At 52.5% G+C, this 26902-nt stretch overlaps 1 protein-coding gene across 3 annotated transcripts; it reads right to left on the minus strand.

The window, feature by feature from the left end:
• Positions 1-11950: 11950 nt before the first annotated feature.
• PGF (placental growth factor) lies at positions 11951-26864 on the minus strand. 3 transcript variants are annotated; one of them, XM_036313190.1, is made up of 7 exons: positions 26479-26864; positions 25236-25278; positions 20847-21043; positions 19936-20012; positions 17851-17880; positions 17682-17744; positions 11951-12690 (listed from the first exon to the last, which is right to left on the minus strand). In XM_036313190.1, exons 1-6 carry the CDS (start codon positions 26551-26553, stop codon positions 17687-17689), a joined length of 480 nt encoding a protein of 159 aa, XP_036169083.1. In that variant the 5' UTR covers positions 26554-26864; the 3' UTR covers positions 11951-12690; positions 17682-17686. The 3 variants fall into 3 exon arrangements, with proteins under 3 accessions (XP_036169083.1, XP_036169093.1, XP_036169102.1); XM_036313200.1 differs by lacking the exon at positions 17851-17880; XM_036313209.1 differs by lacking the exon at positions 17682-17744.
• Between the last annotated feature and the right edge of the window lie 38 nt (positions 26865-26902).

Raw genomic sequence — 26902 nt, forward strand, 5'->3', positions numbered from 1 at the left:
GTTCTGGGCGAAAAATATGTATAAATGCCTCAAGAAATCAAGGGAGAAAAATAACATCTGCACATCAAACAGAGGATGTAAAATCTTTTGATAAAATTTAACACTCATGCATGATAGAGACAATCTCTTTACTGAACAAAATCCAAACAAACTCATGGACTTAATCCTTAACTTGATAAAGGGTGATCTACTAGGAACTTGGAGCGTATGGGATGTAACTTACATCACAGGCGTGGGGGGCATGAGACCCATTCCCACGGCCCTTCTGGCATATGGCAGGGTCACACTTCCCTCCCCCGGTGGAAGTTAGGCTTGGCCATGGAACTTGCTTTGAAATGCCAGTGGGCAGAACATGAGTTACTTTACAGTAAAAGCTCTAAGAGCCAGCCCATGATTCACTTGCCCCTTCCACCATGGTTATCGGAGAAGCACATGTCCATGGAGGCATGGAACGTCCATCCGCCTGAGTCTCTGGGAAACAACACTAAGGAACTCCTCCCTGCTCCATGGCTTGTATTGGACGTGGGGTGTAAGCAAGAAATGCATTTTTTTTTTAAATGTGTTTTTATTGATTTCAGAGAGGAATGGAGAGGGAGAGAGAGATAGGAACATCACTGATGAGAGAATCATCGATTGGCTGCCTCCTGCACGCTCTCCCCCGGCTAGGGATCAAGCAGCAACCCAGGCATGTGCCCCTGACTGGAATTGAACCGGGACCCTTCAGTCTGCAGGTCAGCACTCTATCCACTGAGCCAAACAAGCCAGGACCTGAGAAATGCATTTTTATTGTGTTAAACTACTAGATTTGGGGATTGTTTGTTACTGCAGCATACCTTGACCTATCTTGAATGCTATACCAATGCAGTCAGAAATGAATCAAAATACTCTTCAACAATACACTGGAAGTTACAGTTAATGCAATAAGAAATTAAAGCAAATATGAGGTTTAAAAATTGAAGGGAAGAGACCAAATTGCCATTATTTGTGATGTGATTGTTCACCTGGAAAACCCAAAGCAATAATTGGTGAGTGCAGCAAAATGTCTGGATACTAGACCAATATTTTTAAAAATATGTTTTTATGTATTTTAGAGAGGAGAGAGAGAAACATTGATGTGAGAAACATAATGTGCTACCTCCTGCACACCCCTTACTGGGAATTGAGCCTACAACACCAGGTGACCCTTTGGTGCAGGGCACTAGATCAATATTTACACATCAAGAACTTTCCTATATATCAGCAATAATAATTTGAAAATTCCTATATAATAAAAGTCTAATATGCTAAGTGTCCAGTCATCTGTTCAACCAAAGTGTAATATGCTAATGATATGCTAAGGCTGCTTGCTATGACGTGCACTGATCACCAGGGGGCAGATAGTCAATGGGCCGACCAGTTGCTTTGACGTGCCCGGGGACAGATGCTCCGACTGCTAGGGTAGCTTGCTGCTGGGGTCTGGCCGATCTGGACTGAGCGAGATGCCCGGACATGCCCTGGAGCCCTCCCACTGTCCCTCCCCAGCTGGCCAACCTCCTGCATCTCTCCCCAGCCCCGATCATGCACCAGTGGGGTCCCTCAGCCTGGCCTATGCCCTCTCACAATCTGGAGCCCCTAAGGAGATGTCAGAGAGCCAGTTTCTGCCTGATCCCACAGGCCAAGCTGAGGGACCCCACTTGTGCACAAATTCATGCACTGGGCCTCTAGCCCTATATAATAAAGTGGTAATATGCAAATTGACCATCACGCCCTCACACAAAGATGGCTGCCCCCATGTGGTCACAAGATGGCAGGCAGAGGAGGGAAGTTGTGGGTGATCAGGCTGGCAGGGGAGGGCAGTTGTGGGTGATCAGGCTGGCAGGGGAGGGCAGTTGGGGGCAATCAGGCTGGCAGGGGAGTGGTTAGGGGGCAATCAGGCAGGCAGGCAGGCAGGCAAGCAGTTGGGAGCCAGCAGTCCTGGATTGTGAGAGGGATGTCCAACAGTCAGGCTGGCAGTTGGACATCCCTTGAGGGGTCCCAGATTAGAGAGGGTGCAGGCTGGGCTGAGGGACACGAGCCCCCCCCCCAGTGCACAAATTTTGTGCACCTGGCCTCTAGTGTAATAATAATTTTAAAATCCCATTCACATAGTAACAAAAACTATAACATATTTAGGAATAAATTAATTAGAAATAGCCCTGGCCAGTGTGACTCAGTTGGTTGGAGCATTGTTCCATACACCACAAAGTGGCAGGTTTGATTCCCAGTCAGGGCACATACCAAGGTTGCAGGTTTGATTCCCCAGGCAGGGTGCATGCAGGAGGTGGCTGATCAGTGTTTCTCTCTCACATCCATCTCTCTCTCTCTCATTCCCTCTGTCCTTTCCTCACTCTAAGATAAATTTTAAAAAATTTACAAACTTAAAAAAACAAACAAAATACCATTTAAAATAATAATAATTAGGAATATATGACCTTTATGGAGAAAACAATAAAATTCTACTGAAAGGCACAAAAAAGACTCAAATATATGGGGAGTTGTACAAGGGTATTGTGTTCAACAATGGGATGACTACCACTGTAAAGATGTCAATTCTCTCCAAATTAATTTAAAAATTCAATGCAATTCCAATAAAAATACCAAAGGAACTCTTCATAGAACTTAGAACAGGATGATTCTAAACTTCATGTTTATTCATTCACTTAACAAAACTTTTGGAGGGCCTACAATGGGCCTGACCCTTTTCTAGTTATCCTTGTGATTAACACAAACAAAAAAAAGCTTTCATGGAGCTGTCATTCTAATGGAAAAAACAGTAATAAATACATAGGCATATCCAATATAATAAAAGCATAGTATGCAAATTGTCCCCTCGACCAGGAGTTGTCCAGGAGTTCGACCAGGGGGCGGGGCCAGCAGGGGGAAGGGAGGGAGTACCCAGCCGGCAGCTGCTAGGGACCCTATCAGTGCACGAATTTTGTGCACTAGGCCTCTACAAGATACGTAATATCTGATGTGATTTTAATAGTGTATGTAAATGTGCAGCAATAGCTGTTTGAAAAAGAACAATAGTGGTGGTTAGAAGCTTGCCTTACCAAATCAAAAGACAGTCTAAAGCTGCAATTTTTAAAACAGGTGGCACTGATGCACATAAATAGATGATAAGAATAGACTAGAGTCCAGAAACTAAGTCGGGGGATTTGACTTAGGATAAAGAAGACATTTCAAGGCAGTGGGTGAATTCTTCATGAGAGGTGTTGGGAAACTTAACTTATGGAAAAAAATTAATCCCTACTTCATACCATATACAAAAATAAATCCAAGTTTAAAATTAAAAATTAAAAAGAGAACAACCACAAATGTTTAGAAGAAAGTGTACAAGAATATCATCATGATGTTCAGGTAAGATAGAAACTAAAGTGCTTTTAAATATTCCTGGTGGGGAACCATTTAAAGTGAAAATACACATAATCTATGATCTATCAATAATTCTAGATATTTAATCTAGAAAAACATTTTTGTTTATTACTGCAGCATACCTTGGGTATATATATATATGTGTATATATATATATATATATATATATATATATTCATTGCAATTTTACCTGAAATATCAAAAAATTGGAAAAAGATTCCAAATTCAATCTTATGGAATAGCAATATGAAAATGAATTAATAAAAATGTGGTATAATCATATAGTGAATTATTATTATCCAGCATTTTAAAAGAATAAATCAGAACTAAACCTACATATATAAACATGCAAGATCTCAGAAACATATTATTGAGTAAAAACAGTCAGTTCCCAAATGCTACTTATATATACGATTTATGTTGCTTAAATACACAAAACAATACTATATATTATCTATATGTTATAGTGTATTAGTCAGGATTCTCCAGAGAAACAGAACCAATAGTATGGATGGCTAGACAGATAGATTTCTTACGAGAAGACATAGGCTCATGAAATTATGGAGGCCCAGAAGACCCATGACCTGCCCTCTGCAAGCTGAAAAAAAAGCTTTTCCGCTGCCTAGGAAAGCCTCAGCATAACTCCTATGTAACATCTTATGTAAATCTTAAAACTACTAGTTACTATTACTGATCCTTACTTATACATGCTAACATCAAGGCAGAGAGGGGTTAAGAGGTTAAGCTTATACAGTTAGGAAGTAGGAGCACTAAGAATCAAACCTTGACAGTTTGGCTCCAAAAACCCAGCTCTGGAGCACTGTGCTGGCCACACACACGGCTCCTAAAAGCGGTCTTATCCAGGGAGTGGAGGCAGGACCTGGACCTGGGGAGGGAGCAGGCAGTGGTCAAATGAAGCTCCACAATTCCCTTTAATGTTCGATGGTTTTAGGGAACAGAGTAAACTGGTATATATCTGTGCTGTTAAAATTAACTTTTAAAAATTATATGTTAAATTCTATACATGTGCTGAGAAAGTCATTTTTTCAGAATAGAGTGAATAGTGCCGTAAGGAAGTAGACCGTGTTTCCTAAGCTTCCCATGGTGCACGAGACCCGGTGGGATGGGGAGGGGTGGGGATTCTTTCCTGAGGAAGTGCCTTTGAGCTGAGTTATGGGTGATGCAAGTTTGTTAGTCAGCAAGGTTGAGAGGTTGGGTGTGGGAGGTGGGGAGAGGTTTCCTGGCAGAGGAAACAGCATGAGCAAAGGGCCTGAGGGGACACCACAAATTTCAGGAACCAAGAAAAGACAAGTGTGTCAGACCTTAGAGAAATATGCATGAGATGAGGTTGGAGAGGTGGGAAGAGGTCAGACCTCATGGAGGCCTCCAGGTTGAAGAAAGGACTGGGAGTTTAAGATCAACAAAATGTTGACTGGTACCATGGAAATCTCTGGAATCCCTTTGGCACAGCTGTAGGAATGGAATTGCCAAGAAAGAGACAAAAAGTGTAGACAACTCTCAAACGCCCAAGAGCCGCATAGGGAGGCATTGGAGGGGGCATGTGCAATCGAGGGATTGGTTTGATTTTTGCTGCTGTTGTTATTTTTATGATGGGAGCGACTTCTATACACAAAGACATATCTACAAGGATGTTCCTCATATAGCATTGTTTATTATAACAGCAACAAAAAAGAGAACCTAAATATTCAACAATAGATCAATTAACCAAATGATGGAATAGCCAAATGATGCAATGCAATTCAGTACTTTAAAAAATCCTATTGCAGAAGGAGATCTAGTGTCATGGGGGGGAAAGGGCGGGAATGTCTACAATATATTAAGTTTAAAAGGCAAGTTATAAAATAACGAGTATATTATAATCTCGTTTTGGTGTCAGAAGGGAAGTGTAGTGGCAGCAGTATCCTTCAGCTCTTCCATGCTCCCTGTCTTCGTGCCTGGGGGTCGGAGGAGGGAGTCTTTTGACATAATGCAACATCATAAAAGCTATGCCAAGGGAAATGATTTGCTTTATCAAAAGAGAGGTTTATTTGTCTCGTGGATGCTTTCCTGGGATCCAGGATGGAGCTGATATGTTAGGGGAGGACAGAGGAATAGCAAGGAAGGGCTTCTGGCTTCTGTCTCCAGTGTAGGTCAACTTTATACCAACACTGAAAAAAAGGATATTGCTCCTTCTCTGGATTTTGGAAGAATCTGTGACAGATTATAAGAAAGATTTGGGGGCGGGAGTAATAAAGGAAGATGTAACCACTCCATATCTGAGACAAGAGGCTGAGTTTACTGCTTGCTTAAGCAAGGGGGAGCTGAACTTGCAGGGACAGTCTCCCAGCAAGGCAGGAAGCGGGCAGTTCAGGATGAGCCACTGCAGAGCATGTGGGAGTCGGTTGACCTGGAAGCATGGTCAGCTGAGTGAGGCCGTTGCTGACTGTTGATTTTCAGGAGGCAAATAGTTCCTGATGGAGCACATGGTTTCAGGAGCCGGGTCCCTGAAACACGTGGTCCTGTAAACCAGGGTTATAGCTGGTTCCAAGAGTCATTGGTGTTATGGCCACATGACAATGAGTCTGTTCCTGAGAGGATGGGAGCGCTTTACTCTCAGGGAGAGGGGAGGGGGTGGTGGGAAGTTCATGCACAACCAGGTTCTCGGTGCAGCAGCCGCGTGGAGCCTCGCGTGGAGCCTCGGCTGCTGGGCCAGGGCTGATTTCGAACGTAGGATCTGAGGACGCCCGGCGGCTCCTGGATCTGGACTCGGGACTCGGCTGTGAGAAGAGTCCTACTCCCTTCAGCCTCCCTATGTCTGGTGAGAAGTTGTATTTCCAGCTGATGGGGGGCATCTCCAGGATGGCCCCAGGTTCCGACTGGGCCTTCCCTCTGGCACGATGACCTCTGTGACCCCACACGGCAGGCCCTGGGTCTGCAAGTGAATCAGAGCCTGGGGAGCCTCCGCTTCTGCCTGGCTGTGCGGCAGCCGGGCCCAGCTGTCAGCCCCTGACCCAGAGGGGCTGAAATTCCTCGGGGAGGTTTCTCGCCCTCTTAGTGCTTTCTTCCAGCTGGTCTGGCAAGCGAGAAGGCGTCAGGAGCTTCAAAAGGGGACCGTGGCACAGCCCGCTCTGAAGGGGATAAAGAGCTCAGGGAGAAAGCTATCAAAAGCTATCACCGTTACAGTGTAAACAGGCAGCACTGGGGGCCTGGGCCGGGGGGGCAAGAGGCTCCCGTTACGTGCTGCCCGCACGGCAGTTCACGGGTGGTCCCGCCGCCTGCTGGTGCCTGTGGGGGCAGGGGCCTTAGAGGAGAGACACGGAACAGGGGAAGATTGGAGCATGGAAGAGGGGTCCCCCCTACTCTGAGTCCAACCAGGACAGGGGCCAAGTCTCCAGAGCGTGTCTGTGGGAGGTCAGTGTGGCAGCAGGACCGTCCGGCTGTCACCCAGGTGACGCCTCCTCAGTGTGAGAGGAACAGGGAGCCGGCCCAGCGCCGTGAGGAAGCCCGCAGCCTCCTCCGACGGTCCTGCCTGGTGTTCATGGTGCTGAAGTCATCTGGGGGCTGGACACACACCATGCTTTTGGCTTGGAGCCCCGTGGCCTCTGAGGTGGGGCCCACAGACAGCTAGTGGGAGCCAGGCCTTCCTGGGCCTCCGTCACAGCCAATGTCAGGGGCAGGGGAGCTCTCCCGGCTTCCCTCAGGACAGGGACGGGTCCGCTTTCTCTAGGAAAATAGCTGCTGGGCTCCGGTGCTGACAGACAGCCACCTTTTCACACCAAGGCTCTGTCACCGCCCTGTCTGGAGCCTTGAGTTCCCACCAGAGTTTGTGGAGGGGCCGCTTCTGTCCACCCACCTCGCAGACGTCTGGCCTGCTTCTAGGGCTTGGAGCCAACAGGGTCCTCCCTCCTCCCCTGCTCTGCTCTGCTCTTCATCTGGGGGGCGGGGGTGGGGGTGGGGTGGGCGGGGAGCGGGGGGGGGGGGGGGCGGAATGTGGTGAGGGGCAGATTTGGAGGCAAATCTGGGTTCAATTCCATTTCAGCCACTTACTGGTAAATTTTAAAATTCTGCCTCACTTAACGTTCAGGCTTTGGGTGCGCCGGGGCCTCAGCTTCTTCACTTGTAAAATAAGGAGGTGGAAATAGCTTATTTGTAAATCTGCTCTCAGCCTTAAATCCCAAGATCATGTCACTCTCCTGCTTAAAACATTTTCCTGCTTAAAAAAATGTCAGTGCCTCCCACTGCCTAGCAAAGCCCTAACAACCTAGGGTGGCACCCAGGGCCCGGCCTCCCTCCCAGCCTGCCTAGCACTCATCTGCTTCACTCACCTTAAGCATCAAAACAGAACCGTTCGAAAATCTCCGTACAGCTATGGGTTTTCCACCTCTGGGTCTTTGTTCATGTGGTGCCTGCGCCTAGAACGCCTTCTCCATCTATCTCCCCACACTCGATCTTGCCTAATTCCTGGAGTCACAGTTCAAATGCTGCAGACTTTGTGAAGCCAGCCTTGATTTTCCTGATTCCCCCATGTGTAAGTCACCTCAGGTATCTTAGATTTCTTTAGTGGCACTTCATCTGCTTAAGCCATGTGGCCTTCTTTCCTTCTTTTATAATCATCTGTGCTTATCAGGATCCTTCGACCAGCTTTGGAAGATCAGAGAAAATGTCTTCTTGTGTCTCCCTGGCTCATCCAGGTGTTCCACTGGGCTGGGTCTCTGCCTTATTGAGTGAGCATCTCTCAAGAACGTCAGGAACTTCATCATGAGGGAAGGGTAGCAGCACTTTCACAAACCCTTCCCTCTCTCCTCAAATTGCCTTAAATCACCAGAAGCTTTTAAATCAACAAAACCCAAGCTCTTTCTCTAGACCAAGCTGTGAGGTCTTTTCTTTCCCTTTTCCATCTTGCCTTGTCTCTGTGTGTTCTTAGGTAGATCAACGTAAGATGATCTACCTTCAGCTAAGCCTTCTCTCCTGTTCTCCTTATTTCTTGCAGAATGAGATTTTCCTTACTAAGTGGGAAATTGGGGACACTTTCATATGCTGATATATTTTGCCCCCTCACTCATGCATCTACTACAATTTGTTTGCTTCTAATAGACTCAAAAAATGCTCAAGAATGAATGAATGATCAGGGTAACCAGGCCACATGGCCCATTAAGAACAAACTCTCTCTCTCTCTCCATCTCCATTACTTCTTCCTAAACCAAGCCATTCTAATTGGTTGCCTGGATCTGCTACAGCCTTGTAAGTGGTATTGGTTCCTCTAGTCTTGTGCCCCTAAGATCCATTCTCCACACAGAAGGCAGAGTGATCTTCCAAAAATATGTGTGCTGTCACTTCACTCCCCTGCTTGAAACCCTCCAGTGGTTTCCTTCCACATGATAACAAAGTTCAAACTCCTAACCTGGCAAACCCCTGCATGATCTGGCCCTTACCCACCTCAAACATCAGCCACATCTCATGTCCCTTCCTCCCTTGCCCAGCCATACTGGGATCCCTTCTAAGGCTTTTGCATCAGTGGTGTCTTCTGTTTGGAGTGAACTCCTTCCTATCTTTCAAATTTCACCATAAACATCACCTCCACAGAGAGCTCTTCCCTGACCTCCTGGTCCAGCGTACCTCCCCCCAAACACTATCTGGTCACCTTTCCTTATTTTCCACTCAGCTCCTGTTGCTGCATAACAATTTGTTATTAGATCTCATGATTCTACAGGTTAGGAAATCAAACAGGGCACAGCTTGTCCTGTTCCAGGAGACCTGGGACTTCTGCTGAGATGACTGTAAAGGCTGGGAGCCTGGGACAACTGGAGGCCAGCTGAGCATCTCTCTCTCTCTCTCTCTCTCTCTCTCTCCCCACACACCGCTCTACAACTAGCTTGGGCTTCCTTCCAACATGGTGACTTCATGATAGTTGAACTTCTTACGTGGCAGCTCAGGGTTCCAAGAGACCAAGGCAGAAGCTTCCAGTTCTCTTGAAAGGATTTGGAGCTCTCATAGGGTCTCTTCTGCCATACAATATGATCAATGCAGACCCAGGTCAACTCAGATTCAAAGAGAGGGAACAGACCTTCCCTCTCAGGGGAGAAATGTCAAAGAAGTCAAGGTCATATCTAATGTGCCAGAACCATTTTGGCAATGAAGTATTAGTTTCTTTGTTTACATGTGTAACTTGCTTATTGAGCAAACGGTGAAAGCACAAACAACCCAGTTGTTCTCTCTCTCTCTCTCTCTCTCTCTCTCTCTCTCTCTCTCTCTCTCTCTCTCTCATTATTGCTTCTAGATGAATTATGTTGGTTCTCCTTTTCTTGTCTCTTAATAGCATTTTGGGCAGATCTTCTAATGTTCCTGTCATTTAATTTATTAAAGGCCCAGCCCCATCTAGGCTGGTCTACCCAATGTAAGTATAACACCTTTCTTTCCCTAAGACAGGGTCTGGATTTGGCTCAAGGTAGCTGGGCAGGGCATGGTCTGTCCCTGTACGCCTCCCCATTCCCCTCTCTTTCTTTCACATGGGCCAGGAAGGAGAAATTGGGGTAAAGTCCCCCTTAGCTGGGGCCATTTCTTCTCTGGCTATGACTACGCCTCCCATGACAGGTGCCAACTGTCTTGTTGGTGCAGCACAGGGATACCCTGGAGCACTGTTCCCTGAGGTGTTTCTTTTCCAGCTCTATATCTGATACGTCCCATTCAGCAATTGCCCCAACCCTATACCCACAGCCTGCAGGGTCTCCTCACCTGCAGGTCTCCCTCTTGGGAGAACATGGGCAAGGATGCCCCTGGCCATTCACTTTCACCATGTCCCCCTGACCTGTGGGAAATTCCTGCTGGATGCCCCAAGGTGTCCCCTCTCTCTGTCCCCTGTCACTCTTCAGTTCTCCATTCCCCCCAGTTCCTATCCAGATAGGAACCTGGGCAAATCCAGCTCCAGGGAGAGGAGGAGGAGGGACCAGCAACCCAGGTCTCCAGCGACCTCACAGCCCTCTCCTTTCCTGGTCTTCTGCTTATGGAGAAGGGGGTGCTCAAGGAGGTGCTGGGTGATGTTTGGGCCTAGCAGAACTACTTCAGCCACCTCTTAATAAATCCTGTAGGCAGGTGTGTCCAGCCCCAAATTGTTTCCTCTTTGTTTTAGAGTGTGGGGGATCAAGGCTCCTTTTTCCTTAGTTCTAGGGCCAGCCACCAGTTTGAGCAACAATAAAGTCCACCCAATATCCCGTAACACACGATTATGGTCGGTCTCTCCACTCAAATACAGGAGAGCAGATCCTTGTGTGCCTTATTCCCCACTGAGTCCGTGGTGCCTGGGACAGTGGCAGGTGCACAGGTGGTGCTCCACAAATATATAATGAACAAATGAAAAGGGCCCTTCAGGACCTAACTGATCAGAAAGGACTGCCCAGATGGCCAAATGGGCCAGTCAGTTCCTTTCCTACTCATCCCCACTGCTCTTGGCCGTGAGGGCGGATTTTTGCTTCTGGCCTCAAAGAGCTCCCCCTGTCTCTGTCTAGTTCTCTACAGGGATCTATGGCCTGTGTCGGAAGACTGACCTCCATGTGGGTGGTTTGGGAAGCTGAGAGCCTTGGAGATGCTACTGGGGTCCTCGGGGCCAATCCAAGGCCTGGCCGAGGGGAAGGGGTGCTACTCTCAGCTCTTAGTCCATCAAAGGCAATGGCTCAGCATGGCCTCAGCCCAAGGGGAGAGAAGCAGGAGAGAAAGTGCAGTTCTTCTGCAAAGCATTTGCCCTGGGGCTGGCCCACACCCCTTCTGTGATCACCAGCCAGAGCACATTCTGACCAGAGTGTCCTCCAAGGGGCCCAGCCTCGGCGAACAGACTGCCAAGGCCAGCTGCCTCAGCAGGGCCAACCCACCCCACCCACTGGACTGTCCAGGGCTTCCCTCCAAAGCCCCAGGCGAGCCTGCCCCTGGGCCCCTGCGGGTTTGTCCTGAGCAGCCTGCAGTGAGCGGGGAACTCCCCTTCCCACAGTACAGGCAACAATAAAACCACATCCCTTTCGGACCAGAGGTAGATGGGGGTCTGACAGTGTGTGGTTTGGACTGAAAAAAATTTAAAAAGCACTTTTAGTCCTTTCATGCCAAGGCCTTCAGGAGGAAGGCAGAGGAAGATGGGAGGTGAAGGGAGTGGAAATCGGACAGCATCTGCAGACCCCTGCACTCGGTAGCCTGAGCAGGCTGGAGATGGGGGGCCAGGACCTGAGGAACCCCCATTCACTCAGGGTCCGGGGGGCCAGGCACTGGGCCTGGTATGGGGTGGCCCTGGGGGAGGGAGAGGAGGAGGGGACTGTGCTCTTGCATTAGAGGGTGTTCATGGGATACTGGGGCCACGTTCCCTCAACTTTGGGGCCAGGACTAAATATTGGGAATCCCTCTTTATAGGAAGAACGGACCTCAGGGTTCCCGCTGCAAGCAGTTGGGGAGATGGCACCCCAGGAAGCTGCAGGAGGCTGATGCCAACCAGGGGCAGCCGTGGGCCCACGATCCTTTTTCTGTCCTGCTTCCACTTTCTGCTGCTCGCTGCTCCGGCAGACACTCCCTGGAGCAGAGGTTTCCAGACTAGAATAACTTTATTCAAGAGAATCTGGCTCGGCAGCCAGACAGCCATGCAGGCAGCGTGCTCCATGCCCAGCCTGGGCCCCCTCGTTGCCTGTGTCCCTGAGAGGGGCAGGATGGCGAAGCCTTCCTTGGCCACAAAGAACCATGTCCCAGTACAAGCTGTGGCGAGATGTGAGGAGAAACCGTAGGGGACGAGGAGTGGCCAAGGCCCCGGGCGACCGATGTTCTCCAGAGCTGAGTGTTCCGCTCTCCAGGGTCAGCCGCTGCCAGGGGGAGGAGGAAGCCACAGGGCCCCTCACCCCCTGCCTGCCTTCCCACGCAGCCTGGGTCATGGCCTGCTTGTCCGTGTAGAGCCCAAGTCCCAGGGACAGGCGGTGGGTTTTTCCTCTTCTTCCTTCTCCAGCCCCTTGGGGGCCCCTCAGGCCTCTGGAGCCCGGCTTGCCCCTCACAAAGTCACGTCTTGCTTCTTCCCAAGCTGAAGCACACACGGGCCATGGCTGTCTTCTTTCTCTCACGTTCTGCTTAAGGCACTGAATTCCTGAGGGTCCTGTCCCTCCAGGCCCCTCATCTTGGAGGGAGGAGTCATTCAGCAGGGATGCAATTGGCTAATAAATAGAGGGCAGGTGCCAGCAAGGAGGTAACTGAGAGTGTGACGATAATAAATACAGGAGCCGGGTGTGCGTCTCTCTCCTCCGAGGGGCTGGTTATCTTGGGGGAGAAGGATCAGCTCACCTGTCAGAGACCAAACACAGAAAGCAGGGTCAGCACGCTGTGGAGGGTGCGGTCACTGCTACGGGGAGCGGGGACAAAGCCAGAGGGGAAGCAGGGCAGGGAGCACAGGGAGATTGCAGCATGCCTGGATCTCTGCTTGCACCAAAGAGAAGCCGGGAGCTACCCTTCACCAAGCACATCCCCAGGTGCCCAGCCAGCCCTGCGCTAAGCACCTTCTCATCTACCCTTCACGGTATCTCATGGGGAAGGCACTGTTATTATCATCCTTTTGCAGATGAGAAAACGGAGGCTCAGAGAGGTTAGGAAACTTGCCCAAGGTCACACAGCTAGTCAGTGACATGAACCCAGTCTGGCTCCATACACTAATACTTCTGATTACTCTAGGGCAGCAGTCTTCAGACGAGGGTGCAGGTGTCCCGAGAGGTACATGAAAATTGTCCAAGACCTATATGAGTGTTGATGGCTTTAAAAGAATCTATTTTCAGTTCTCCACCTGAAAAGTGCCCGCCTGAGAGGTCTGCTTCCCCATCATCCTGAGAATTCGCCACAATTACCTTCCTACCTGGCAGCATCCTGCCCATTCCAAAGCCCTGACAATACTGTGGCCCAAGGCAACAGTATCCAGGAGACACTGAACAAAGAACTCAAGGTGTAGGTGCTGAGGAAGGAAACATGGCAAACAACTGGGTAACCCAGCCTTTTGCCAGTCAGGTGGTTTCCAAGTCTTTGCTTTCAACAAATTAAAGAACAACTCAACCGAATGGTCAGTGTACATGTCATGAGAAGTCATTTTTGTTCGCAGATCACCTTGATGTTTTTGGGAAAGAGTTTGTGGATGACAAGGGGGTCACATACGAAGTCTGACAAGCTCAGGGGAGGTCAGCTCGGGGGCCCTAGGAACTCAGAGGCTAACAGTAACCACACAGGGTAGTCCGAACATAAAACTTCCTAACTGAAAGCGAGTTATGGCAGGAAGTCATGTCCTAGGCCTGTAGCTCCTTTGGCAAAGTTCAACCATTTCCTCAATGAGCCTAAAGTCTTTCTGCGTCTAAGATAACATACCTTTGAAATGTCAGAGTAATCTTTTTTTCCAGGCCCCTCGGGGAGCAACTTCCCACCGGATCAGGAGACCACAGAAGCCCTCATGGTATCTTGTTGCCGGAATCCCTTCTCCATGTGCTGTAAATGTTACTCATTTCCTATCCGGTGCCCTCCCACGCAAAAGAAGTATGTGCCTATCCATTTTACTTTCTACCCAATCCCAGAGATTTTCCCGCTTTGCTTTCGCCTGCCCCCCTCATCTACGGAGCACCAGTGAATTTCATGTGACCCTTCTTTTGTCTCCTTTGATTCTGATGTATAAAAATACGCTGCAGAGCATTTTCTCGATCCATTAAAATTTTGCTTCCTGGCAATTGTCAGTTTGATTCAATTAAACTTTTAAAATTTCTCTACAGGTTTGGATGGTTCTTATGGCGACAAGTTCAAGTAATTAAGTGACATTGAGTCCCATCTACTTGTTTATGTGAGCATGGTTTCTCACCCTTTTCATCTACAAAACTGGTGATCAGGAATGGAATTAATGCCGAATCCTGTCTCAGTCTGCAGGAGGTAACGTTCATTAACGAGTTAATTAATCCATCTCATTGAGATGCACCCTTAATGAGATTGATGGTATTTTTTTAAAAAAGATTTTTTAAAATTGATTTTGAGAGAAAGAGGAAGAGAGAGGGAGAAAGCGAGAAACGTTGATGTGAGAGTGAAGCATCCATCGGTTACCTCCTGCTCACCCCTTATGGGGATCGAGCCTGCAACCTAGGCATGTGTCCTGACCAGGAATGGAACCAGCAACCTTTCGGTGCACAGGACGATGCCCAACCAAGCCATATGGGCCTGATTGTACTTTTATATTGAACACTTATTAAAATATAATGTATTTGTGCTGTTTTGATCAATTGGTACTACAGATAATTATTGTGATAATCCATTCCAGGAGAAAATTTAATTTAGAGTTTATGTTTACAGGAAAATAAAATAATTCAAACTTATATGCCATTGTTGTAGCAGATACACATGGCAAGGTGATATATAAAAGACTTCAGCATTAAAACAATTACATTAGGCTGAAATTTTGTGGGGGAAATGAAATGGAAACAGAAGTTCAAGGAAAAAAGAAGCAATGCAAATATGCAACCACTGTTAGAGGAGAATGTTCACATTTATATTTTTTGTTGCTATTATTCATTTCTTTTTAAAATAGACACCTTTCAAAAGAGGACATTCAGAAAGCCAAGAGACATATGAAAACATGCTCAAAGTCACTAATCATCCGAGAGATGCAAATCAAAACAACAATGAGGTACCATCTCACACCTGTCAGACTGGCTATCATCAACAACTCAACAAGCGACCAGTGCTGGAGAGGATGTGAGGAAAAAGGAACACTTGTGCACTGCTGGTGGGAATGCAGACTGGTGCAGCCACTGTGGAAGACAGTATGGAGTTTTCTCAAAAAACTGAAAATGGAACTCCCATTTGACCCTGTGATCCCACTTCTAGGAATATATCCCAAGAAACCAGAAACACCAATCAGAAAGGATATATGCACCCCTATGTTCATAGCAGCACAATTCACCATAGCTAAGATCTGGAAACAGCCTAAGTGCCCATCTGTAGATGAATGGATTAGAAAACTATGGTACATCTACACGATGGAATACTACGCTGCTGTAAAAAAGAAGGAACTCTTACCATTTGCAATGGCATGGATGGAACTGGAGAGCATTATGCTAAGTGAAATAAGCCAGTCAATGAAGGAAAAATACCACATGATCTCACTCATTCATGGATAATAGAGACCATTTAAACTTTTGAACAATAATAGATACAGAGGCAGAGCTGCCTCAAACAGATTGTCAAACTGCAGCGGGAAAGCCGGGGAGGGTTGGGGGGCAGGAGGGAGGGGGGAAAGAGATCAACCAAAGGACTTGTATGCATGCATATAAGCATAACCAATGGACATAAGACACTGGGGGGTGGGGGAGGCCAGGGGACTGTCAAGGGCGGGGGGGCGGGGGGGGGGCGGGAAGGACACATATGTAATACCCTTTGTAATACTTTAAGCAATAAAACAATAAATTATAAAAAATAAATAAATAAAGTGGATGATGGTGTTAAATTAAAATGCCCTGCCGGGCCAGCGTGCTCAGTGATTGAGCTTCGACCTATGAACCAGGAGGTCGCAGTTCGATTCCAGGTCAAGGCACATGCCTGGGTTGCAGGCTCCATCCCCAGTGTAGGGTGTGCAGGAGGCAGCCAATCAATGATTCTCTCTCATCATTGATGTTTCTATCTCGCCCTCTCCCTTCCTCTCTGAAATCAATAAAAATATATTTTTTAAAAATTAAGCCAAAGCCGGTTTGGCTCAGCGGATAGAGCATCGGCCTGAAGGGTCCCAGGTTCGATTCCGGTCAAGGGCATGTACCTGGGTTGCGGGCACTTCCCCATTGGGGGATGTGCAGGAGGCAACTGATCGATGTTTCTCTCTCATCTCTCATCGATGTTTCTAACTCTCTATCTCTCTCCCTTCCTTTCTGTAAAAAGTCAATAAAATATATTTAAAATAAAATAAAAAAAAAATTAAAATGCCCTATCCCATAGGCATTCCATCTGAAGAGTTAACTAGTGGCTTTATATTAAAACATTAATATTTATAACATGCCGGAAATGATATCTTTGCAACTATTTACAACGTTGATGGAAAAGTTCAGTGTTAACTTAAACGTGAGCAAGAGAGCACGTGGTTTTGAATTTCCGTCAGGAGATTCCCTGGGAGACGTCTGAAGACCGCTGCCCTGGTCGGTGGAGCCATAGGGCCTGCTGGGCCTGCCTGGCTGTGGGGAGCCCTGCATTGCCTGCACTGCCAACTCCTTCCCTGAGCGGCTGCCTGGGCCCAGGGAGAAAGGAGGGCCCCACGCCTGGGGAGACCGGCTTCCCTAGAACCCCTGCCTTCACGGAGTGGGGCAGAAGCCTCCGGGGTCAGCTCCAGGCCCACAGCCCAAAATGATTTCCTGGAGTCTTGGCGCCGAAAGGACCTGTCAGGTGACTAAGTTACTGTAGAGGTGAAATATTTTGTTTTTACTATTTACTCACATATTTGGGTTTTCCCTTCTCTGATCCTTCTCTGGCCTGGACTACACTCAGGCCTGGACTCCACCCTGGGCCTCCAGGTGTGAAGCCAAGAGGGACAGGTAACATTGGGAGGGAAATAGAAGCGAGTGGCCCGCGGAGCCCCCTGGAGGGGGGATAGAAATACAGGGTGTGAGAGCCAGTGAGCGGTTGCTCCTCCCCAAGGCCTCTAGGAAATAGCCCCGACCGTTTTCAGCTATTGGACTTTTCATCACTGGAAGGCAAGAATCTTGTTGGCTTGTTTGCTGGTATACCCAGCAGACAGTCAAGTATTTAAAAAGTATTTCTAGAATGGCTAAATGCTAGGTGGGCCCTGACTCCTCATTTTACACAGAAAGAAACACTAGGCCAGTGGTCGGCAAACTGCGGCTGGCAAGCCACATGCGGCTCTTTGGCCCCTTTGTGTGGCTCTTCCACAAAATACCACGTGCGGGCGCGCACGGACAGTGCGATTGAAACTTCGTGGCCCATGCGCAGAAGTCGGTATTTTGTGGAAGAGCCACACTCGAGGGGCCAAAGAGCCGCATGTGGCTCACGAGCCGCAGTTTGCCGACCACTGCACTAGGCTCAGAGAGCTGACATGACTTGCTCAAGCCATACAGAGACTCGTGCTAAGCCAGGACAAGATCCAAGGCCCCTGCGGCTTCCCGGGCCCTAGCATCTCTAAAAATGCATCTCCCTGGTCTGGCCCCTAAGGCTGCTCTGGTCCTTGCTTTCCCCTTCCCCCAGCATTAACCCCTGCTGGTGGGGGCTCCCCTCTGGCTCAGCCTCCTTGTCATCCCTGGGCCCCCCAGCACACTCACAGGCGTCAGTCTGTGGGTCTCTGCTTCTCTTTCTTCCTCTTCCCACTGCCCTTGGGTCTCCTCCTGCAATAAGCCAAAAGCATCAGGACAGAGTGGCTGGGAGCTTAGCATGCTGGGACAGGGGCTGGCAGGCCCAAGAACAGCCTGGAGCCCCAGCCAGGCCACTTACCTTTCTGGCTTCGTTATCTGCGACACCGGCCTGGGGAAACAGAGGCCAGGGGAGAATCAGGAGAGTGGGAAGTGTGGGCTGCCTGCCACCCACTCACCTCCCCTCGGACATTCGGATCCTGGTCCTGCAGTTGGCACTGGAACCACCAGGGGGTAGCATGGAGCTACTGAGGAAGAGATGGCTAGACTCCGGTGACCCCTCCAAGAGAGAGATGAATTTCCCCTCGGGGGCCCCTTTCCATAACCTTCTGCACTTCTCAGCCTCTTGGCATCAAATCTGGGGATTTGTAAGCCTGTCCCTTCCTGCTTTCTCTGTTTATTTTTCCTCTTGTTCCTGCTCTTCATTCCAGGGTGCACCCGGTTTCCTCAAGGAGAGTGAGTGAGGCCAGGGAGAGGGGGTGGCAGCTGCCAGCTAAGGCTGCCTGTCAGGGCCCAGCTGCCACCTCTGCTCCAGGGATGTGATGCTGCAGGCAAGGGCAGGAGGAGCGGGTGAGGGGCGGAGGCAGGGAAGGTGGGCACAGCCCCACGGTCACCAGGCAGGTCCGGGCTCTGCCTCCGGGGCTGTGGCTGTTGGCCCAGAAGTGAGAAGAAAGGTGTCCCTGTTGGTCAGCCTGTTGGAAGGGGACAGGGCCTCCCTCGGTCTTCCCTGGGAACGGGTGGGGGTGTAGGGCAGCGTGGCCAGGGAATGTTGCCCTCGGCTGGCTGTCTCCCTAGGGAGCCAGGGCAGGGGACCAGGGCCTCTTGGACTGCCTGGTCATGTTTGTGCCACCCTGGGCACGTCAGAGACGCTCGCGGAGCCTCCGTTCCTCGCCTGCCTGCCCCAACAGAGTGGCTGTGAGGGCAAAGGTGGTGTGGAACATGAAAGGTCACCGGTCAGCACTGTGCCTGGGAGGAGTCACTGCTGAACTATCGTTGTGTGGCTAAGCCTGGCTGGGAGGAATGGGAGGAAATGGCTGAGGCAGGGCCCCTGACGGCAGTATAGTGACGGGGGCCTAGAGCCTGGGCTCAGGTCCAGAATGGCGGCCAGAGCCCTGGACACTGAGCAGAGCCAAGGCCAGGGCAGTGTGGGGTCTCCTGGAGAATGGCCAGGAGAGGTAGCATGAAAAGGGGAGGCTTAAGTGTTGGACAGGCTGGGGTTCACTCAGACGCTGCGGCAAATCATGGAACCACCAAGCCTCAGTTTCCTCATCCGTAAAATGGAGCCGACGATAGTACCGACCTCCCAGCAGTAAGAACAGGGACCTTGTCTGTTTTGCTCACCACTCCATCTCCAGCCTGCAGGACAGAGCCTGGCATACAGTAGGTGCTCAATTAATTCTCATTTGAATGAGAATGAGAACATCTGAACACTGAATGAGAAAACACATTCAAGTGCCTAGTGTGGGGCTAGGCGCACAGAAGGGCACCATAAATGATGGTGGTCCCTTTGTTCCCACCCCAGAATAGGTCTCAGGACCTCTGGTCTGGAGCCTCCACCCATAGCCCAGGGCCACCAGGACCGCACCTCAGTGGCTTCTCTCTTCCCTAGGCCGGTTGGCAGTGCTGGGCCTGCTTCTCCTGGAAACGAATGCTCAGATGCCCTGGGAACGGGCTGGTCAGAGGCTCTGCTGGGTGGGGGTGCGATTGTACAGAAACCCCAATGCCTTCTTCCTTCTGCCCCTTTCCTCCTGCCATAGCTTGTCCTTCCCTGTGCTCCTCTGCCCAACTGTCCCCTTCCACAGGCACCAGCCTGGCCCAGAACTAAGCCCAGGCTTGAAATGTCCTTGCCTCAGTGTCTCTTCCAGGGCTGTGGCAACTGCCTCCCAACTCAGGGAGGGGATGGTGGGCCCTGAGCCCCTGAAAGTCTGGGAGGGACTCAGGCTTCCTTCCCCCTTGTGCCTTCTTGGCGGCTGTGCTCCAACTCCTGGGACCACCTCCTCGGGCAAACACTGGCTGATGCGGGGACAAAACACAGCTGCCTCTGGTCCCTGCTTCCCCTGGCCGGCCTCCCTCGGCCAGGAAGAGTGGCCTGCAGCAGGGATGGCGGCCGTTCGGCTCAGGCTGCCCCGCGCACGGGACCTGTCCCTGCCCCTCCCTGAGCACCTACCTGCACGTGCAGTGTGTGTGCTGGGAGAATGTCATCTCCACGTAGGAGGACCGATGCTCGGAGCTGATCCTCAGGATCTGCGGGAGAGAAAGGTTGGTGCCTGGGCTGGGGGGTGGCCGTGGGTTTCCAACATTTCCCACACCCTCCTTGGGGGGAGGACCAGACTCCATGTCCCCCCCCCCCACCCCACCCTTTGGACGACATGCCCTCATTCTGCTTTGAGGAGTGGGGCACACAGCTCTCCCATCAGCATGTGGATCTGAGGGAGGCCCTTCCACGGCCACCAGCATAGCAACAGCGTAGCAGGGGGGCCCATGCTCTGGAGTCAGAGACACAGGTTGGAAGCGTGGCTCTTCTCCCTGCTGAGCAAGGGAAGTAACATCCCCGAACCTCACGTTTCTCATCTGTGAAATGGGAGTGAGACTTGCCTTGAAGGCTGAATGGTGAGGTAGTGAAGTGCCTAGCACAGGGCTTGGCATTACTCAGTAAGTGTGATACGAACCATTGTGTTGTGTGTGCGTGCACGTGTGTGTGTGTGTGTGTGTGTGTGTGTGTGTGTGTGTGTGTGTAAGGTTCAGGGCACCAAGTACTCCTGGTATAAACAGGGATTTCTTGAGTCTGAGCAGATTCAAATCTTTTCCATCCCCTACCAGGTATCCTCGGACCTGGAGTGGGGCTAAGCTGGAGCCTGGGAGAGCTGGTAAGGGAGGGAAAAGTGGGCCCAAAGTCGGGATGCAGGCTCCAAAAGGCGGGGCAGTGTGCTGGGTGGAAAGGGCCTGAGAGTCAGTTGCAGTCCTGTGACCTCGGGCTGCCCTCCTTCCCTCTCCAGGTCCTTCTGGTAGTCGGTGCTGAGAACCTCTGAGCAGGGTGTGGACAAGGGGGCAGGCCGGACGTGAGGAGGCCCTCCCTACCTGCATGGTGATGTTGGTCGTCTCCACCGGCACACAGTGCAGGGCCTCATCCCCACAGCAGCCCGTGCAGCGCAGCAAGGGGACACAGGAGGGGCTGAACATGTACTGCGTCTCCTGGGGGTACTCCGACAAGACATCCACCAGCTTCTCCATTGCCCGGCAGTAGCTGCGGCCCCACACTACCTGGAAGGGCATCACTGCAAGAGGGCACAGTCAGCTGGTCAGGTCAGGTCAGGAGAGGCTGCTCCTGGATGCCCCCCGTCCTGGCTCCTTAGCCTGGCAGAGCCTCCTCCTCCAGGAAGCCCTCAGCCTATCTGAGCCTCCTCTGCTCTGAACTGATGCCACCCCTCTGGGAAGACTGCTGGACCTTTAGCTGGCCTGGCAGAATTTCCCAGTGTCCCGAGCTCTCCCCTGTGTTCTCAGTGCGGCACCCACACCTGGCTTGGGGTCCCTGGAGCTCCAAGGAGCGTGCCCGGCTGCCCCCAGGCCCGCTGGGTCTTTCTCAGGCCTGCGCTGGCGCCTCCTCGGTCCTCGGGACGTTGCAGAAAACATTTCTGCGCATTCTGTGAGACTGGCTTGCAGAGTGCGCCCTCGTCTTTATTTCCTGCCCCACGCTGGGCCGGCTCCTTAGCCAGGCAGCCAAGCCTGCAGCCAGCGCCGTGCTCATCCCCACTCATTTTACCTGGACCAGCCCTGGAACCAAACTGGGCCACGTCACCGTCATTCCCACCTTTGGGCTACGTTCCTCCCCCACTTCTCATTTCTAACCAAATGCAGCTCGCCACCCATTTCTCCAGGCCCACCTCCCCGCCTCTCCAAAGCTTTCTCCAGCTTTTCTAGTACGAACAGATGCTCCTCCTTTGAGTATAACTAGGCCCCAAGGGCTGGCCTTATCTCGATCACTGGGGCTCTTATCTCCTTTACAAGCAAGTCGAGGCTCTGTGAGGACAGGGACCCAAGCACCCAGTAAACACAGGCTAAATAATGACTTATTGATCAGATGACTGTTCACTGAAGAATATCGGGGACATCGCCCATCCCCAGCCCTGGCCCCTGACCCCCACGATGTCCTGTGGTCATGAGCAAGAGCTTTTGGGGGCTGATCTGGAATCTCTCAAAATATGCTACTCCTTCAGGGGAAGGCCTGGGGCCTGGTCCCAAAGAGAGGCTCACAGGACGTGAGTAACCAGAAGCAGGAAACCTCGCTTCCAGTCCCGGCCCTCCACTGACTGTGTGACCTTGGGGAGGTCACTTAACCTTTCTGGGATATCAGTTTCCTCAGCTGGGGAAAGAGAAGCAGGTTGGGAATAGATGGTTGCTAAGGGCTCTCCCAGCTCTGACAGACAGTCTGTGATTCTGGGCACACAACCCAGTCCAGCCTTGAGACCGTGGGCAGATACACATCTCCAGCCCTGGGTCATCTTGCCCTACACATGATGGTTGTCCTCAGCTGGTGGCAGAGGGCACAGGATCTGGGTCAGCCAGCAGCCATCATGGTTCTCCCAGCAGCCCCCTCACCTCCTTTCTAGGAGGCAGAAGGGGCCAAAGTCCATCCCATGGAGCCTATGAGGATGGGAGTCTCAGGGTAATCTCAGAGGAAAAATAAACTTCAGCCTCGCAGAGGCCCTGGGGAAAGGCTACAAGCTGGTGGAAAACACCCAAGAGGCGGCGTGTCCACGTGGAGCCGGCCGAGGAGGCCAGAGGCAATAAAAACCATGCTTATCTGGGCGTCTGCTGCTCCACTCTGCTTTGTGTGCTTAGGGGGCACTGGGGCTGGGCCCGGGCATGGGAGGAGGACCGGTGCCTCCCCTGATCCTGCCTCCCAGGCCACTGGGACACTCTCCCTGCACCCCCAAGTGGGAAACAAGCCCCTCTTCCCACAAGCAGCCCGAAGCCCCAGGGAAGCCAGCCTCTGCAGTGCAAGGTCAGAGGGGCACCTCCCCATCACAGCTCCGTGAACGCCTGTTTAGTCTAAACTCTCCATGAGGCTATGTAACTCTGGACGTTTAATCTCTACCGTGGAAAACATAAATAAAAGCAGAGAACAGCCAGCTGACAGTGCCGTGGAGGCTCAGGATCCTCCCCTGGGAGCAGCCACTCGGGAGGGGACAGCAGCAGAGAAGGGGTATCCCAGCCCCCTACCAGTCTGCAAACAGATTCCCATCCAGCTGGGCTGTTGGGGCCACAGCCAGGTTAAGCAGAGCCAGCTGAGCCCTGGCGGCAAAAGAAGGGATTTCCTTTCCTCACCCCCACACCCCCCCACACAGACTGCATCGACGGGGCCCAGGCTCCAGGGCCCTGAAACCCGCCACTTTCTGGACCACGTGGCAAGGCTGAGGGGGGTGAGCCGGGCCTGCTGTACCTGGCAGCCACCAGGAAAGAGGGCAATCCGTTCCCGGAGGCCGCTGCACGGGTGTGTGGGGGAAACAAAGGCGCCGGCTGGGTAAGGGCCAGTTGAGAAAGGCCTGACCACTCCCAGCTGTGGGCTGAGGCCCTCAGGAAGGAGGTCTGCTCAGCTGCTCCTGAGAGCACTGCCTCAGGGGTCGGGTGGGAGGAGTGGGAGGCTGTAGCCCAGTGAAGTGCCGGGCCAGGGCGAGGCCATGCAGCAAAGGCTGCTCCCAGGGCCACGAGTGGGTTCTCGACAGCCCTGTGGGTGAGCCTCCTATGTGGTTCCAGCTGCCTACCCCCCGGGACGGAGGAGACTCAAGAAGGGACGTGCCTGATCCCGACAGCAAGCTCCTGGGGAGCCCCCGGGAGGCCACAGGGCTGGGCAGAGCTGCTGGCCACAGCCCAGGCCCGGCAGGTGTCCTCTCCATAGTCACGGGTGGGGTGCACAGCCAGCCTGCTGCGAGGGACACGCTGCTCATGCCTGCTCAGCCGTGAGCCGTGGATACCGAGGCGTGTCCACGGCTTAAGGCAACTCCAAGGGCCTCTGTGAGCCTCAGAGTCTCCGTCCATAAAACCGGGAGAATACAAGTGCCTTCCTAGTTCACAGCCCGTGCTCCGCACAGAAGTATAGTAAATGCCCGACACTGTTACACGACAGTGGCAGTGAAAACCAGCATCCACAGCTGCAAAGTACAGGCCATGCTGTCTCTTGTCTGGGCTTAGCAGGAGGGGATGGCATTGGCAGATTTTGATAACTGGGGTCCAAAGCTCATGGGACGGCCCATGGCCACAATACAGGCTCCCTGACTGGTGAGAATGGCAGGTTAGCTGCCCTCCTAGATAGACACTTCCAAGCCTCCTCACCCTCGTCCCTGGAAAATATATACTCCTGTGTCCCCACCATGGAGTCAGCGAATCCTACAAACTTAGGAAAAACCTTAGCTAGTATGTAGTCTACTGCTCCCATTTACGGATGAGGGAACTGAGGCCCAGGCTTCTTCAGTAGCTGTTGCCTGAAATACGCTAAAAGCATCAAAGAGGATATGGGGTGGAGATGGTGATGGGTCCCTCCCCGAATCTAAGAGAGCATTATATTGTGCTAGCCTCAGAGGGCACAGCAAGGGGAGAGGGAGGATCAATGAAGTCAAGAGCTGCTGCCTCCCCCACCTTCTCAGGACCTGGGATTCAGGCATGAGAGCGTGGCCAGGCCCAGGAGAAGATGACTACCAGGCAGGCAGGCCAGCAGAGAGAGGGTGTTCCCAGCCCCAATTGGCCATCATGCATGTGTGTGTGCACGTCCCGGCACACTCCCACTTCCACTGAGCCGTGGGAAGCCTCAGGAACGGTGTGTGGCCTGACTGCACGTCTTGGAGAGGCAGGCAGGGAGGAGCAAGGCAGGGGGCCTGGCATGAGCGTCCTGCCTTCTGCACGTATGTCTCTTTGGCAACCATCTAGCCCTTTGAAGATTCCCTCTTGATGCAACCCTGGGTGGAGAGTGGAGGGGCCAGGGAGGGCGCGACTCATGTTCTGTCTGTTTGTAATCAATGAAAAGGCCTGGCTGCTGGGAAGGGCTGGCTGCTGGGAAGGTCCCTTCTCCCCTCCTGATTCTCTTGATGGTTTGCCCACTGTACCCAGCTCCCAGACCACCAGTCTAGCCCCTGGCACACTCACTGCCCACACTGCCCTCCAAGACCTCATCTGCCCCCCGACATCATGCTGGGAAGGGACTCTGAACCAACTAGACCAACCCTGGGTTACTGGCCCCAGCTATGCTCTCTGGGTGACCCCGGCCCAGGAATACACCTCTCTAGACCTCTGGGTCATAATGGGGGGTTTCTCAAACTCTGCCAACTTTGTCAGCCAGGGCATCAGCCAGCTTGCCGACTTTCCCCAACTTAATATCATCCTGCACCCACCTTTCAGGCCAGTCCCTTCCCACCCTCTGCAGAGGCGTGAACGGAGAGGGCTTGGTGAGCGCACACGCCAGCCCAGCTTGCTTACCTTTCGTCTGTGACGAGTTGTTCCCAGCAGACAGAGCCGGCGGCTGCGGACAGAAAAGTGCAGAAGTGAGGGGGACCATCACGGGCCGTGTGCTCTGAGGCCGAGTGTATTGGCAAGAGCATAGCGGGCCATCCGAGCTGCTTCCCACCCACTGCACACTCTCTGCCCTGACTCCGAGCTGTCTCTTTCCATGTCCAACTAAAACCTCACTGGACCCGGGGTGGGTCCCAGCCCTCACTCTGGCCTCAGTTTCCTCATTTGGAAAGGGTGGGAGTCTGGAGGCTTTTGGAGTACTTTGCTTTCTGTGTCTGGAAGATCTTGCAATCCTTCGGGGTCTTCCTCCTCCCCAGCCCCCTGGCCACCCTGCTGGGCCCTATGCAGCCTGCGTTGGCTGGGTGCCAGAGCCTAGGAGAGGTGATCAGCTGGTGGGAGTGGAGGGGCTGGAGCGGGTGGCGCCAGGAGCTGGTGTGCGGGTAACGTTACACCTCTGGCCAGCCCTGCAGCAGCGGGTGGCTGCTGGTGGGGCTTTTCTGCCCCAGGGTCTGCCTAGCCCACCCACTCCTGGGCTGGGGCTGAAGACGCCCAGGGCAGTGGGATAGCGCAGTGGGAAGGCAGCCCATTGGCTTTGTCAGGATTTCACTGCCCAAGCTGGCTCCTGGCCAGACTCCCCCGGCTCCTGGGAAAAGGGCCCTGCTCACTTCCCCAGGCCCTGCACGTGGGACCTCCGGCTGCCCACCCGGGAGAGCCGGTACAGCAGGACCTCTTGTCTGGCCCCGGGCCCTCCCTGGAGCCCTGCGCTCAGCCCCGGGGCAGGCTCCAGCCTCCCCACCCATGGCTTCTTCTGCTGGCTTCCCCCTCCACCAGACCAGGTCAGAGGTCCTAGGGGCGCCTGCCTGGTCACAGGCCTCGACCCTGACCACAAGGTCAGGGACCAGCCTGGGATTAGTGGAGAGATGCTTTTAGCAAAGCCACGGTGGCTCCAGGGGCCAGACAGGAAACCTCCCTCCCGTGCCTGTGGCTTCCCTGCCCCCACCACGACAGACCCCAGAGCCGAAGTCTGGGTCAGCCCGGCCTGAGGTCTCCTCCCAGACAACGTGGTCCAGCCCGACTCCTGGGAAATGTGGGGACATCCTTGGAGGTGCCGCTCTAGGGAGTGCGTCTGTGGTTTCGGGGCCCCCGGGGTTTGAATGCTGGGGTGGAGGAGATGAGGGGAGCCAGGCTGGGATGAGGGGGTGGGTCTTACCTGGGGAGACACCGCAGGCAGCGCCAGCCCTGCCACGAGCTGCAGGAAGCAAGTGAGCAGCCTCATGGTAGGCATCTTCTCAGACGTCCCGAGGCAGGGGGCTCCGAAGGGAAATCACCATGCTCACCCCGCCGGGGGCGCCCCTGGGACGGGAGCGGCGGAGCTGAGTCGGGGGCTGGATGCCCTCCTCGCGACTGCCCCGAGGTCCCCGCTAGCGGGCTAGCGGCCCGAGCATCCTCTGGGGGCCCGCAGGTAAGTCGTGGCTGGGGGACCTGATTCGAAGCGCCCGGCGGGGTGGGCAGGCGGCCGCCGGGGAAGGCTCGTCGGGCGCTCCGCGCGACCCCAGGCTCCCCGCGGGCCCGTGAAGATGCGGCTTCCTGCTCAGACAGCAGCTCTTAAGGGACTGGAGCTGGTCGGCGACGGG

The sequence above is a fragment of the Myotis myotis genome, unplaced genomic scaffold (genome assembly GCF_014108235.1).
Source record: "Myotis myotis isolate mMyoMyo1 unplaced genomic scaffold, mMyoMyo1.p scaffold_m19_p_1, whole genome shotgun sequence".
Lineage (NCBI taxonomy): Eukaryota > Metazoa > Chordata > Mammalia > Chiroptera > Vespertilionidae > Myotis > Myotis myotis.